The sequence below is a fragment of the Ptiloglossa arizonensis genome, chromosome 3, assembly GCF_051014685.1.
Source record: "Ptiloglossa arizonensis isolate GNS036 chromosome 3, iyPtiAriz1_principal, whole genome shotgun sequence".
In the NCBI taxonomy this organism is placed as follows: Eukaryota; Metazoa; Arthropoda; class Insecta; order Hymenoptera; family Colletidae; genus Ptiloglossa; species Ptiloglossa arizonensis.
The window spans coordinates 12,048,057-12,064,720 of record NC_135050.1 but is presented as its reverse complement, the minus strand read 5'-3'; the positions used below and the strand labels follow the sequence as shown (position 1 = coordinate 12,064,720).

General features: G+C 46.0%; 1 protein-coding gene across 2 annotated transcripts in view; it reads left to right on the top strand.

Annotated features, from left to right (window-relative positions):
• LOC143144447 (uncharacterized) overlaps positions 1–16,664 on the top strand; it is a 570,964-nt gene that overhangs the window by 237,654 nt on the left and 316,646 nt on the right. For both annotated transcript variants that reach the window (XM_076306853.1, XM_076306855.1), the window contains exon 4: positions 12,626–12,691. In XM_076306853.1, coding sequence (XP_076162968.1) covers positions 12,626–12,691 — 66 coding nt within the window. The remainder of the gene's footprint in view (positions 1–12,625; positions 12,692–16,664) is intronic.

Sequence of the window (16,664 nt, the reverse complement as noted above, 5' to 3'; positions counted from 1 at the left end):
CGAACCAAAACGGTAGATCTCTCTACACTCTCCTCGTTTAAACAATATCGTACCTCTCTTAAGTTCTCGCTGTCGGACTCGTCATTTTCAATAGTTTCCCTTATAATTTTCCTTCATTGGCGATCCAATGACGGAAAATTTCCCTCGAAATTAATTTTCTTTCTCTCAGAAAGCCTGTACGCCCTCTCCTATATTCTCCTATATTCTCTCAGAGAGCCTTTCGATACATTCGAATCGTTCGAAACTCGTGACTCTTAACCTAGAAAGGTTCCCAAAATCGCGAACAAAAGTACGTAGTTGTTCGTTGCTCGTAATCGTCGTAAATTTGACGAGAACGTCGTCCAAGTCGGCTTGGTCTGGATACACAAAGGGTGTTACCGTCTTTTCTATTTGCGGTTCACAATTATTGCATCAGGTGTTCGAGCGTTGAAAGGCAGGCAGCCAGCCAGGCAGCCAGGCAGCCACCGTCTCGCACACGTCTCCCGGTGAGTGCATGTGAAAGTGCCTTAAAAGCCGAGGCATTGCCGCATTCTGGGAGTCGGATCGATCGGGTCCCGCGTCGATCGTCGAACAGAGAGGAGGTCGCAGACAGTAGGCCTTGCGCCTTCCATTAGCTTTCATTTGTTTGGACAGCCCCGTGTCTCGATCTTAAGAGGGATAGGTCGGTTAGGGCATACAGAAGGGGTAGGGGAACGTACCAACGGGTTTGTTTTCTATCGATACCGCGGTAGATCGAAGAACCTAGCCGGAAGTCCCGATTATCATCGTCGACTGGCTTTGAATCGTTCGACCCTACCTTTCGGTTCTTTCTATTTAACCGATTGGCTGTCCCGCGACCACTTCGCCTATTATTCCGTACGGACTAAATGGTTTCTTTGCGACGCGCCGGGACCGTTCGCAGTTTCTGTTTCACGTCGATCGAAAACTTTTCTCTCGTCGGTTTCCAGCGCTGGACATTGTGCGAGCGATGGACCGATAAGATCGACCATTCGAGAACCTACAGGAACGTACGAGGAACCGGAGAATCGTTGTACTCGATGGTAGCAAAATTTTCTTCGAACCGCTCGAAATTTCGAATCACGAAAGTGCCATCGGGTTCGAAAGTTCAACCTTCCCTTCCCTTCGACTGTACGAAGTTCGACTATACGATTGTTCGAAGTTCTTTTTATTCAACTAGTATTTTTAACTTTGTAATGCTAAGCTTTACACTGAGGAAAAATAAGTGCAAGTTGTATCTGTTATAACAGTTTCGATTGTAAGAATGCACCGTGAAGACGCGACGGGTAGAAAAAGACCCAAGGAATGCACTCTACATATTTTCGATTATTTTTGCGCATTGATTTCATCCTTAGGTTCAATGTTTAACATTGGAACTACCGATCGTAGTTTATTCCTATTTGTACCAGACTGCGTGTCTTCGAAATTTGGAGGGCAAATTAATTTTCGCCTTTGGTGGTTCCAGGGTTAAGAAACATCGATGAACGTTGAACGTTTCGGGATAATTGCCCGGACGAAGTATTGCAATTGGGCGATGCACCGCCATGCGTACACCTCGCGAACGGACGATCGGTAATCATCGTTCGCATCGTTGTTAGACGGTCGGTGTGTATTATTTTTGCCCGAGTGCACCAAAATAACCGAGATCATTTGCAGTATAAAGTAGAAGCTCATTTAACTCATTTGCCGCGAGGGAACCTTGCCAAAAAGCATTCTCATTGCGCGACCACGCTGTAACGCTGATTACACCTCGCACGAACAGAATTTCTGCGCGTTTCTATTATATCTACCGCGTGCATCTTATTACATTTACACCGTGTAACGACACAATTGCGATCGTTTCTCGAAGAACAGAATTGTGCCAGACATTGTGGTAGCGCAATTGCGATCGATAGAGATTTCCTTGCGTCCTATGAAAAAAAAGAAAAAATGATCGCTTCGAAGCGTGTTAAAAATGATACGCGACTCATCGTTCGACGTTATCATCGAATTAACAACGAAAGACGTAGGTGGAAAATTCAACCTTGTCGAGAAGTTTAATTTTCATCTCTCTAAATCCCCGTTTCACGTGGAAGTAATACGTCTTTGGCCGCGTTCCGTTCGTACCGATCCCCTCGTATTCTATTTCGATCGTAATTTACATTAATTGGTCCCGTAAAAAGGGTCCACCTACGGTAAATTACCGTAGACCGAATTCTTCTTTTCTTTCTTTTCTTTTACGAGCTGCAATCGTACCGAAAGGAATATTAATGGTATCGGGATAGTCTATTTACGAAACCTAGAGTACGCAAAGCATCGTTAGCGGTATTATAAATATGACTAGAGAAGAGAAGAGAAAGTTACGTACATCGTGTTACGTAAATTCATTTTGTTAAGGATACAACTACACGATGAGATGTTTTTCAAGTGTGCGAACCGAATAGCAGTGCACGCGGCTACGTGAAACGAAAACTTGATTCTTAAGAACCGAGTGAACGGTATCTTCTATTGTATAGAGAAATTTTGGTTCGTTTATTTATTTTATTTATTCGATAAACAAGAGAACTCTGTAGCGTATAAAATTTACAAAAATCAGTCACGAGTGAACAATGATACCGATCAATTGACACTTGAAGCTATCGAAAAATAAAAAAAAAAAATCAAACGCTCCGCAATGAATATTGAAATTCTTGATTGTACGATTCGTACAATTATGTTCGCTGTATCGAGAACGGTGAAATTCCTTTCGAAGAAAGATGTTGGTTCTAGTAGACGCTGGTGCGAAGCTAATATAAAACAAAGCCAATATCTCAAGACGGATAACGATGCCATGCAGGGCTTTGGGAGCGTATACAATATCGTGCATTGTACGTCTCCTTTGGACGAGTAACAGATTTGGCTCGATTCGAGGCGGTGCATAGTTGTGGTCTAGTAACGACTATTACAATAGCTAATACACAACCGCAATAAAAATAACTGTGCTAATAAATACAGTAGGTGATCAAATTATTACGAACACATTGAAACTATTACTTGTTTGAAGTTTGGTCGAGAATGGAATTGAAAATTCTCTCAGAAGGATACTTTGATTCTTAAAAAAATGTATTACTGTATACAATAAAAAAAATATATATATATAAAATACATATATAAATATCTAACCACACCAAGAACTAGAAATATAAGAAAACTGTCAAGGAAATATGAAAAGCATACAGAGCAATTGTGAATGAGAAAGATGGCCGAAACGTTGACGTGTATATATATTTCTCAATCGCGAAAGTTTTACCCGTAAGACATTCCTACGAATACAGTGCATATTCGATTCCATTCTTGAAATTTCAGATAGGTGACAGTTTCAAAGTGTTCGTAATAATTCGATCACCCGTTGCAACTGTACGATGGTGCAGCTACACGAGACGTTCTTCGAATACACGAACTGACCACTTACGACCCGTGCGGGGCCATAGAAACCTGGGTGATCGTCCACTCGGGACTTTCGTACGAGAGAAATCCATGGAAAAATCGCGATAAGTGAGTAAGCACGAGCCCGAGAGTCTCGTAAGGTAATTCGAACGTAAACGGATCAATAATCAAGCGACTAAGACTGATTCGGTTTCGTTCGATTTATATCCCTTTTCGATTGACGCGCGAGAAGGTTTCGCGCGGGCGAATCTCGCGATGTTTGGCGCAAATCGAAGGAAAACGGGGCGAGTGTCTCGCGCGTGAACGAGCCGCGTCGAATTCTCGAATCCTATTTTCAGCGATCGATATCCACCAGGGTGTATATCGCGGCACGCTGCCGTGGTACAAGAATAAAATGGTCCCCGACGGAAAGAGGGTCCGCGAACCGAGGAACGGAAAGTGGCTGCTAGAGGAGGAGTTTGTCAATCGGTTAGAGCGTCGCGGTTAAGTGGTTAACATAGGTTTAAGATTAGAGAGCAGAAGCGGCGATTTAAGAGCTGTCGTTTGCCGCTAAGATGTTTTCATTAGCGGAGGCCGGTTCGCGCGAGCGCGCCACGTTCCACGTGTTCGTAAATTCGATGTTACGCTCGCGAGGAGATCGGGAGAGCAGGTCGGCAACCGTCGGGCCGACGGTAAGCGTGCTCTTAGCCCGGGAGCACACGACCGTTCCAACTATACTTTGTTTCGTTTCACAACTAGGAAATACACACAGTCCATTGGACGTAATGCGTATTAGAGTCCACGAGCTAGAAACGTGCGCGTACATTGTCCGTAAGATCTATCGCGTATTAGAGTCCACGCGCTACAAACGTGCGCGTACATTGTCCGTAAGATGTATCGCGTATTGGAATCCACGAGCTATAAACACGAGCGTAGCTTGTCTAGAAGATGTATCGCGTATTAGAGTCCACGCGCTATAAACGTGTGTATACATTGTCTGTAAGATGTATCGCGTATCAGAGTCCACGGACTGTAAACACACGTGTACATTGTCTAGAAGATGTATAGCTTATTAGAGTCCACGCGCTACAAACGTGCGCGTACATTGTTTGTAAGATCTATAGCATATTAGAGCCCACGCGATACAAACGTGCGCGTACATTGTCTATAAGATCTATCGCGTGTTAGAGTCGCTACAAACGCGCATATATGTACATTATCTGTAAGATCTATCGCATATTAGAGTCCACGCGCTATAAACACGCGCGTACATTGTCTAGAAGATGTATAGCTTATTAGAGTCCACGCGCTACAAACGTGCGCATACATTGTCTATAATATCTATAGCGTATTAGAGTCCACGCGCTACAAACGTGTGTATACATTGTCTATAAAATTTATTGCCAAGTGGAGTCCTTGCTCTACAAACGGGCATATATGTACACTATCTGTAAGATGTATCGCGTATTAGAGTCCACGTGCTATAAACACGCGCGCAGATTGTCTGGAAGATCTATCGCGTACTAGAGCCCACGCGCTATAAACACACGCGTACATTGTCTAGAAGACGTATAGCTTATTAGAGTCCACGCGCTACAAACGTGCGCGTACATTGTTTATAAGATCTATAGCATATTAGAGTCCACGCGCTATAAACGTGTGTATACACTGTCTATAAAATATATTGCACGTTAGAGACCACGCGTTACAGAGTGTGCATCGTTTGCAACGTATGGTACGACGCGCGTTTAGTTTTCGCGCGCGTATTTACGGTGAACCGTGCGCTAGGCTACATCGACGCTCATCGTGTAAACGGATGTTGACGTAATTCTTGGTACAGAGGAAAATAGTGTCTTAGCTTTGCCCCGGAGACACACGAGTGTTGAAACAACGTGCTTTGCCGCGAGAAAAAATTCATTCGATGAAAGGAATTGATTCCGATCGGACGTTCGGTAACGTTGCAGAAAACTCGTGGAGAAATACCGTGTTTCGTCGTCCGCGAAGAAACTCGTTCGTTCGAAAATTTAATCGCGTATTCGTATTGGTATAAATCGCGTCGTACTTGTATTTCGTTTTCAGCTGCGCGTACAAGAGCGTTCGCGATTGCGAGAGTACTCGGTGGACGCGTCAAGGGGATACGAGGAGAAAGAAATTTTCCTTTCGTATCGGAGCATCGATTTTCTCACCTCGGATGTACGCGTGAGAAATGTCGTTGCGGAGCTTATCGCGGTAAAAAGTTCGTTCCGATCGGACGCGCAGTATCGTCGCAAAAAAAATTGGGTAAGATGGCTCTCCGGTTTGTCGCGTTCAAGGTGGCGTCACCTCTTAACGCCAGGGTTCGCTTTCGCGGCCAATTAATCGGCGATCGGTCGGGTTAAGTGGCGTTTTATTTTCATCGGGGCGCTGAATTATGCGAGCGGCGCGCAGGTGTTGTTAATTTCGTGAAACGGTTCCGAAGCTGCGATCGTTCGCGGCGCCGGGTCGCGATCGTCGCTCGAACGGGATCCTCGGGACCGATGCGATCTACAGGGGCGTGTTTGAGAACTTAATCGATCCCTTAATCGACCGGATAAAAACGCATCGGACGCTGCTAGCGGTTGATTGAATTTAACGATCGCAATTAATTAGCGAAAACCGGCGATGAAACGGGATCGATTATACTCGTTACACCGCGCGTGTCGGTGTGCGTGCCCGCGTGTGTTTTTTCCCTCGCGCGTACGTATACGTATGTATGTGTATATATATGTACATATAGAAGATCGTCACGCGTAATCGCGCGTTGTCGCATTCCGTTCGTCTCGTCGCGAGATATAAAGCACGCTCGATTAAATCACAGAAATACGTTCGTTTTTCATCGGGCCGCGATATTACAATTAATCGCGCGGTGCATCGTTTCGCCACCCGTTCGGGTCAACGCGTTATAATCGAATCGATAAATAAAACCGGACACGCCTCGCGACTAGTTTCGTCCCGTCGTTTCGTCGCGCGATCAACGATTCACCGCCCAAGTACGCCGGGGCCCCCATTGTCCTAACTAATAGGGAGACCGTTTGGATAAGGAGATCTTCCGCGCAACGAGACACTTGCACTCGCGGAAATTTATCATTTTATACGGTAGAACCTCTGTTATCGCCGCCTCCGGGGAATTACGACACGGTAGCGCGCTCGCTTTTCCGAAATAACGCAAACATGAATAGAAATTTAAGTTCTCGGTGCAAACCTTACGCAGAGGTGATATACGATACCGATACAATGGAGTACAAAAAGTGGATAGACCGTTTTCTTTCCTACCGTGTAATACATCCTAGAGAAATTCTAATTCGAAAGTTAGAAATATTACTCGCTACGCGAAGTTACGTTTTTATCATTTTCCACATAAGTCTCCCGTTGCCAGTAAAATCCTTTGCAACGTTCACTGTCGGTTTACGGGTCTTCCAGAACGGTACGAGTTCTATTCCTCCGTACATTGTAACGATCGAAACGATCGAGCCCTCCCTTAAAGTCGAAAAACGGCGAACGAGTACCGTACGTTTTCGAAATCGAGTCGAACGACCGTTTTCTCGAAGTTACGTCAAAATGGTTGTCCCGGGTTTCGCGATCCTCTCTCAACGGTCCAGGACGCGCTCAATTTGGATAATAGAACCTTCCGATAATATAGTAGAGCGTACGGATAACGGAGGTTCCAGGGTACCGACAACGACGAGAGGAACGTTCCTCCTTGTCCCCCGCAGGCTCCTCCGCAAGCTCCGCCACCGTTTCGTATCTTAATTCATGGATCGGCACGCTTTATCGCGGAACTTAATAATCCGCCGGGAGCGAATTATCTCCAAATTCATTGAGAATCCTAAGCAACCGATCTTCTACCCGCAATAACCACAGACGCGTTCCGGCCGCGGGATTAAAATTCCCCGCCATTAATTCCGTCCCGTAAAGTAAGCTTCTTACGAGCGCGTTATCTAGGAACGGGGCAAATACACCAAAGGATAATAGAAACATCCTTCGCTTAATAACAACGCGATAGCGCCGGAGACAGGGGCCATTTTCGCGCAAACGCTCGACGAAGGTTAGGCCTCGGTCGGACTCCCTCTTTCTACCACCTCGTACCCCCTTTTGCCTCCCTCTGTCCCTCTCCATCCCTTTCTCTATTTCTCTCTCTCTCTCTCTCTCTCGTCGTCGTCGTATTCCCAAGGATGAACACGCCAGGTAGACACGGCCCTGAGGCAACACCGGCGGACCTTGATAAGCATTCAGATTAGCGTGACGCCTCGAATGTGTTTACGTTTAATTACGCTAAGAGTCTCCATTAGGCTGGACCGCTGCCAGCTTCAATTCGGAGACCGGTCTGTTTTACCGAGCGTAGGTGCACCCACTTAACTTCTTTCTTGTCTCTCCCTCTCTGTGTATCTCTCTCCCTATCTCTCTCTGTGTACCTCTCTCTGTGTGCGCGTGTCTCTCTCTTTAGCTCCGGTTCGGTATCTCACTCTCTCTCTGTCTCGTTGCTCGCCGTGTGTCCCTCTGTGTTCGTTTTCTGCCCCCTTTTACCCAACGTCCCTCTCTTCTCCGTCGCGGTACTTTCTTTTTCACCGTTAGATTTCTATTCCCCCTTTCAGCCTTTACCCTCTCCCCCCATCCATCCACCACCTCCAGCTTCCCTTCCTACGAGTCTCGCAAGCTTTCATTCGTCGCGAATAGAGAGGCTGGCTCCTCTCCGAACGCGTTCTCTTCTCCAGGTTGCAAATTGCGCGAGACGGATCGTTGCGTCCGACGATGAATCCAGACGCGATGATGGATCCAGCTGACCGGACACCGCACGGTTTGCTACGAACGCGAGGGAGTTGTTTATCGGTGATCACGGAACGAGGCATCGGAACGGTCCACGGACCAGTTTATCGCTATCTCGATGGCGATCGATTACGTTTAACGCCGTTTCGTCGCGAGAGAACCCACGATCGAGATAATCCACACACCATGGGATTTCTTACGCGCGTGTAGCAGCTTTCGGTGTCTTTCGTTTCAGCAACGAGTCCACTTGTCTCTCTTCTCTTTCTCCGTAACGAGGAGCGTAACCACGTTCGATGGTTACACGTATAGAAAAATGTCGATGAAAATATCGATCGCTACAACGTGTCGAAAAATCATCGAAATCGACGAGCCGGATCTTTCGGTAGGAAAAAATGTACGGTATTCGATAGAGAAACAAGTATCGGGTAGTAAGAACGCGTTGAATTACGTTCGAAACTCCGATTCATTTATGAAAAAAATGTACAGGGCGAATCGTTCAACCGTATCGGCTGAATTTACTTGCGAACTATTCGTTGCATAGAAAAAGTTTTCAAACGAAAGTTATTTGGTATCGAGATAACTTTCAAACGAAGGTTATTCGGGAACAATGCAATAATTAGTTTCCGCCCGTTTCGCTATTTTTTTTTTTTCTTCTTTTTTCTTTTTTTTTTTAATCGAGACACGGAGGTCACCTTCAATTTTTTAACCGTTACTGCGTAACATTTGACCGCGCGATTCGAAAGTGTGTCAAACGCTGGCTGAAAAATTAAAGTACACCGCGCAGCGAGTTAATAATTGCCGAGATACGTTTCCATCGATTTTTTGGTCTCTCGCGACGATATTATTTCGTCGAAGTAACGAACGGTTCATTTGTTAGAACTTCTGTCAAATTGTACGATCTTTCGTCCGGTCGCCCAAATCGGCCGAGAACGGAACAAAGAAAAAGAAGGCTGGCTACGTTCTTATCTCGTCGAGATAACCAGACTGTTACTCGCTAGGTTGCCCGAAGGTTACCTGAGACGACAGATTACGCGTTACGGTCAAGATGCGAATCGAGAACCATAGCCCCGGCGAAAATAATAAACTCGATTCAGTTCCCATCGAATAGTTTCCATTCGAGAGGAACGATTTTACACGGCTCGTTGACGAATCGTTGAGTTTTTCGGCGTACGTCGACGTCCAACGACGAGACCACGCGGAACAATAACGAGATGTACGAACAATCATCCGAGAAACGAGGAATTGTACTTCGCGCCGGAGAAGAAACTTTCGACGAATAACATCCAGTTCGTTAAGACTTCCTCGAGTATTTTTCGTCGCGGTTTACACGTCGAAACCTTTATCCCTAATCGTGGCCGCGTCTGCTTCGTTCTAAGTAGAAAATATAATGGCGCCCTTGTTTCCCGAGAAAAAAATAAAATATTAAATCTATTGGTAACAAGTGGTACAAAACTAACGCGAGGTACAAAGAAGTGAATAATTTTTACGATTCGTCGTTAAATTTCAGTAAACGAACGGTATCGAAATGTTTGTTCCTTCGGTAGCGAAAAGGAACAATTTTTATAACGTACGAACCTTCGAGCGCGCTATTTTGTTCGTTCCTGGACAACTGCCCAAGTTTATACCACACTGGTTATTCTATCCTCGTTATTGAGACATCGTACGTATTTAAAATAAAGGAATAAATACAAAATTCGTAACGTTTGCGTAAGATGAACAGTTGCGTGAAAAGCTCGCGAAAAGAGACGTACAAATGCTTCTTATTGATACTGTTCATCGACAGTTTTCCATACTGGGAGATTTCCTCGAGATTCGTTGAAACTAACGCGAAAGGTAAAAACGTCCACTAGCTTCTCGGCGGTGGACGTATTGTTTTCAAACGTGGCGAACGACAGCGACGTTACGCGAAAGTTTGCAAGTCGATCAATCGTCGACGACTTTTAACAGCAAGAATTCGTGGCGCGAAAACTCTCCCCGCGTCGTGTTGTCGCTTAATTCGTAACGTTCTCTTTACCGCGACGTATCCGGGACTCGTTCGAACCGAGACAAGTTCGTTCCTCGCCCTCGAGGCGATCCAGTTGGGCGATTCACCCTGTCACGGTCTTCGTAGCTCTTTGCTACGTACATCGAGCGAAGTAATACGTAACGAGGCACGTCCGTTCCCGTGGCTCGTCTATTCTTTATTAACGAGCCGAACTTGGCTCGAACGATCGTCGGTTTCCCGTAGCGCGAGCGGTGATACAAGTATACGCTGACCCATGAATTAAAAAGTCGAATATCTCTGGTCACGGTGGTTTCGTATTCCCTTTCGACCGGTTCCAGCTACCAAGTTCGCGGATATAGTTTATTTATAACCTGTATAGGTTAATAATATAACCTACAAAGGTTATTTATAACCTTTACAGTTCATTTATTTATAACTTCCGCGAACAAAAGGATCGGTGCTCGGTGTACACTCGGTTCAGGTGCGTGAAGATCGATCTTCTCGTTGAGTATTTTTCACGAATCCGCGAACAAGATTCGCGACAGATGCAAATTGAGAAATTGAAAATTTCGTCCAATCGGTGTTCCGAGGCTTCAACGTTTGCATTTTCGAGGATCGTGGCGGTTGGTTGGTGGGGGACAGATGGCCTAGCCAGCGTAGCGAAGTCCAGAGGGTCGAGGGGGCGGCGGTGAGCAGAGGGAGGCAGAGTTGGCGGAATTTAAAAGCGCTTTTAGCTTTTAGCCCGGGCGATACCGCTAAGAAAACGTTTTAGCGGATTTCATTTGCCCGTCGTCGCGCTCTTCGTAGCGGTGGTCCCGAGACGATGGATCTCGGAAGACGGGCGGCAGCAAGGGGGGCGGTGGTGACGCGGGGCTGGGAGAAACGCGGCAAAAGGGTGAGAAAAAGAGGCGGCGGTTGCTCCGGGGGACGTCGGCAACACCGGTTATTAAGTAGATGCTACATCGGCGGATGAATATTTAAGACGTTCAACAAGTTGCGGATTTTTCTTTAATCAGTCTTTGACCCCGGCCTCGTGCCTCGGCCCTCACCGTTCGCTCGAATTATGGCAGTCGTGTCCCTCGATTCGCGCGCAAACACTCCACGAGTACCCTCTTCTTCCCTCTCGTTCACGCGCGAACGATCCGCCCGATGCTATTTATTTATCGTCGATTTATCATTCGTCTAAATACAATGATCGTCGCGATCGATCGATTTTAGAGTAAAATATATATGTATAGGAAAATATGCCTATCCTCTGTTATAATAATATATTCCTCGCGGATCACTCCAATCGGCGTATATTCTTCTTTTGGCGTTCTTTACAAATTATTTAGGTTTCTAAATTGAAATTTTTTTAAAATTCAGATTATAATGTATAGTTTATTGTAATATGCAGGGATCTCGCGTATCCAGTGGTATAGTTTTTCTAGATATGAGAATACAAAGTCCGAAGAAACGAGTATACAGTGATATGCCTTAACGTGAACGATGACAGTGTCTTGTCTTCGTGACTCTGGACTTGGAAACTGACTAGAGAAAAGCCAAAAGAAAAATAGCCAAACCTTTGACGACCCTTCCGCGCCAATATGGAGACAATCCTTAAAACTGACATCAATCATTCGCTATCGACATCTGGCACTCTTGGGATCATCGTTGCATTCATTCCAATAGAAATTTTGCAAGATATTTATTCCTCTTCGGAAGAGACAATTTCCAAGCAATTTGGAGCGTCGGTTATAATTCTCGTCGAAGGATCCGAAGCGGTCAGAGAGACTCGAAAGAAAATAAAATTGAAATTTCCTCGCGGAGGAAAAGAGAATGGAATTCGATAACGTTGTTAATTAGGCGAGCTTAACCTACTAATTGTTCGGTAGACGTACGCGGGTAATGCTCGGCTGGTTGTATCGCGGCGGTAAGTTAGTTTTAACGAAGGTCGATAGGTCCGTTTTAAAGAAAGAGACAAGGTGGCGCCGTATCCACGTTGAGCTCGAACACGCGTATATTCCCCCGTTTCGTCGTTCGATATTCTCATTAGCGGAATCTCACCCTTCCGAGCGTTCCGTTACCCCACTGACGTAATCCAATTTCAACGTTCAAGACGCTTCGGCTTGCGGACAAAACCGAAGTTCCACGGAAACAAATTCGTCTTGTAAACGAGATTGCGTCCCGTGCGGATCGGCGACGCCTACACTCGCACCGATACACTGGATCGTCTTTCGAGAGTTTCGTCCCTTCTTCTCGTTTCATTAGGCTCTTTATACGTCTCTGTATTATCAACGTGGCCTCCGTCTGGTGCGCGTAATTACGGTACGCCGGGACCTCCGTTATCCCGAGTCACGAGGAAACATAACGGATACGATGTCGGTTGTAAAATGGAGAATGTTTTTCAACGTACGTCCAGCTGCGTAAATTGCATCCGTCTGCGCCTAGAATCGACCGTGCCTTTCGATGAACTTTTCCATTCCTTTTCTGTTGCAGAATTCATTCGGGGCCCAACCCGCAGAAAGTGGAAACAACTTGTCTCTGGTGCTCTCGAGCGGAATGGTATGTAAACTTTTGGATATTAAGTAGCGTGAAATAACGATTTCCTAGACTCTCGAACGAACGATTATCTCGTAGACAAGTAGTTGTCTCTCGGGCTGTTGCAGTCTCTACGTTGTAGGACTTTGCGTCGACTCGATTGACTTTGGAGCGTGCTTTCTTTTCGAACGTTCGTCGGAGATCTTTGGATCGAAAATGTCTAGAAACTACGTAACGGTGACCGAATATGACAATTTCGGTGGAGGATTTCAGCCATGTCTGGACAAATTCGTAACAGAATCTCTTGCGATTCTGCTCGTTGTTGTCCTTCCTTGGCCGATCCTTTGTCCGGGTCGCTTAACACGGAGACCATTGTTTATCTCTGGTAACTGTTGGGGTTAGAAGGGATTCGTTTCTCCGTTGAAGAACAAGAAATAGCTGTATCTTCGAAGATCGACTTTCATCGTAAAATCAAAGTTTTTCGAACGGTTCTCTAAAAGTCACTGCAACCACCGGATTACTCGTGATGGATTCCGGTCAACAAACCAAAATATACATTTCTAAGTTTCGTCGCGCGGTGTACCGTGTACATTCCTTGGTTTCGTCTCGTAGTTCACACAGTCTCGCGTCAATGTTTTTAAACACCATCGATCGCGTCTGTAACTCCGTTGCTTGGAGATCACGAATCGTAAAAGCATCCACCGATACCGGAGCCGACTCGGATTAACCCCAAACCCTGGACACTAGAATCTCCAATAATTGCAAGAATGTTCATTCTTGGATCACTTTGTCACTGGAATTTTACGCAACTTCGATTCCGTTTTGCCCAGGTCGCGTACGCGAAGTTCCGTAACACTTACGTGTCTACAAGCTCTCGTTTGTCCTCTTGTTGATAAGATCGCGAACAAATAAACGATCTACCTGTAACCACCTGTACCAAGAGATTCGCCTCGAGAAAGAAACAATTCTCTCGTTGCGTTCGAATCATCGAAGCCCGAAACACCACTCTCGATCGATTCTCCAACGATCTTGGAATCTCTCTGTCTCTCTCTTTCAGAGATCCAATGGTCGGGTGAAAATGTCCCGAAAAATCGTCCAGAAGTTTCGCGATCGGTCGTTTTCAATTTTCGTTCGTTCCGAAAACGCTCCTTACGAAAAAGCCGCGCTGCGGTACGCGGAACCAATCGGAGATGCTCTCAGATTTAGCAAATCCCCCTCCCGTGGCCGGTCTCGCAGTGATTTAAATGTGGCTCGCGCCAGCCGGATCGATCGATCCCTCGTTCCCTGTCCATCTACCGGATTGGTTCGTAGCAACGGATAGGTCGATGGACAATCGGCAAGAATGAAGTTTTATTCGCCCCGTGTATTACTCTTCGTGAGATGGCGTTTCGCTAGGCGTCCATCCCCTCCCTCCTGCCCCCGATCAGACCCGCACCAACGTGGCGTCGCGGTGTTGGTAACCGATTCGACGTCGGTGTTGCCCGCGGTGCTCGGTGGTGGTGGAAGGTTCGCGAAACACTCTAAATCCCCAAGGCAAATAGTTTTTCTTCGATATCCGTGGGCCAGAAACAAACAAGATTCTTTATAGACGGAGCAAACCACTCTTCTATAAGTACACCCCCCACCATCGGTATCCTCGTTCCGCGTGGCGCTCCTCCCCACTCCTAACGTCTCTGCTCCCCTCCGTGTCTCCGCTCCCCTCCCGCAGCGGCGAGTGGTCCATCTCTGCCTATACGATTGCTAGCGCTCGCAAACTTTCCTTATGTGTTGCCACCCTCGGCTGGTACGCGCGAGGGTGGCGCGCGTACAACGTTTTCGTTCGTCGATATACCTACACGTACGTCTTACCCCTACCTCGTGGAGGAGGGGAGGGCAGTCTGCGCGCGTGTGTCGTCGTTAGGCTGCTCGGGACGTGTACAGGGTGTTCTTGAAACCGACCAGGGAACCTACGGGACTGTATTTTATGGGATGACTTAGGACTCCCGGAATCGTGGCTATACGCCGACGATTCTACTCGAGGCTTTTCGATCATTTTCCTTTTTATACGGATTACCACGTTTCCTCGATGGTGAAATATTTTTCCGAAATTCTTGATTCTGATTTTTCTTTTTTTCGTTCTATTAGAAGATACGTATCGTACAGGTGGCTGTATAAATTAATACGCACGACCACGTGCCAAATGATACATCGGTATACTAGCTTTCGATCATCGGGGAAATAAATATTCACCAGACAACGTGTAATGTAACTCGCGATCCAGGAACCCTGAAAATATATTATTTTGCGGGAAACCGATGTCAGCGGAAAGGAGAAAGAAATTTTTCCGTTTGTGAAACGTTTACCTTCGAATACAGAGTCCTCTTACGCGATGAACAGCTTGTAACGCTCAAATAGTTCTCGAAAGGATTGAAACGGTGCTAAATTTCGACATCGATGGGAAATTTTTATTTAAATGTATTTCGTTTATAACCGAAGAAATTTTAATTTCGAGACAGAATTTATCGATATGTAAACAACTTACATATGTTTCTTGGCGTGTTTACGTTGGTAGTCGATCGAGAATGGATCGAACTAGAATACAATCGTTCGTCACTCCGTTCGAACAACATCGATGGAGTTGTACGTCGAATAAAGATGTCCCTTCGTGATTTGTAATTCCGTGATGTTCTTTTATTTCGAAAATTCTCGAGATTCTCGTGTCCCGCGATGTTCCGTGAAACTCGCCACTCGTTATTTACGCGTGTCTGCACAGTCACCGACACGAGACTAACGATCTGATTACAAAACGTTACGTATATACAGTTCGCCAGTGTATACGCGTATCGAGAAACAATTACCGTGCGCGTTTCTTATCGATCTTAGGCTCGCGTCGACCGAAAAATTCGTAACCGGAAGTGCTTTTATTTGCTCCGTAACTGGTCGAGTTGCGTTGGAGCTTCCTTCACTGTCAAAGGGTTAAAGAGCGTTGCCTGAAAGTGTCTTTCTGGAATAAAGATGTATCGATTGCTGGCTGGGTAAGAAGAAACCAGCGACATTGTCAGTACGCTCCACTGATTGAAGTCTTATCGATTTATCCTACACGAATATCCGAAGACTCTACCGTATCTTTTTATACGCGTAAAGCCTCTCCTATAGCTCGATACGTATTACATATTCCTAGTCTCAACCCCAACGTTCCATACAATTTCTAGAATACGCTGTACACTGTATACTCAATTCGTAGGTCGAGTAAATGAATTAAAAAAATGTTACGATCCAGTATCCAAGTTCACGCCGATGTTTCAAATAGGTCTTTATCCTTCGAATCGATGAACATAGTCTATAAGCTCGCTAAAATCGATTCGTTGATAAAGTTACCCGTGCAGTAAAATCAATTTTTAGGGCATACTGCGTTAGCTTTGGAGGCGATTGAAATTAGATCGAAAACTTCCAATAGGAATTTAGACGTAGAAAAGTAGATTCTCTCGTTGAAGGACCGATCTGTCCACGGTGAGTTTGCAAATCGATCCAAGCGGGTAACGAGTGGTTCGCGATGTTCTCAAAAACCACCGAAACTTCGCTGCTCGAACGTGCTCATCGAGACGCCACGTTCCCCGAACATTGGCTTTGGATACGGCTGCTCGAAAAACGAGAACGAACAAAACGCAGCTTAACGTCGAACATTACGAAACACCATCCCGGATAAAAGATCGTTTCGAGAGGCCCGGTTCGTGGAACCGTTCTTTGGTCGAAGGTTCAGCCACCCATTTCGGAACCACCCAGTACACTCGCGTGTCCCTCCATTGCTGTCTCGCTTCGGTTCAATCTCTTTCTCACTCCTCCCTCTTTTCCTCTTTCTCGGTATCTACCGTTCTCGGTGGGTTCGTGTGCGGCACGTCCGTGTGCGTGGCTCTCCGCGCTGAATGGCCGCATACAGACGCGCGTTGTTTGCGCGCGGCCGCAACAGCTAGCCAAAGTAAAGTAAGCTTTTAGCGGAGTGGCTGATTTATCAATGTAT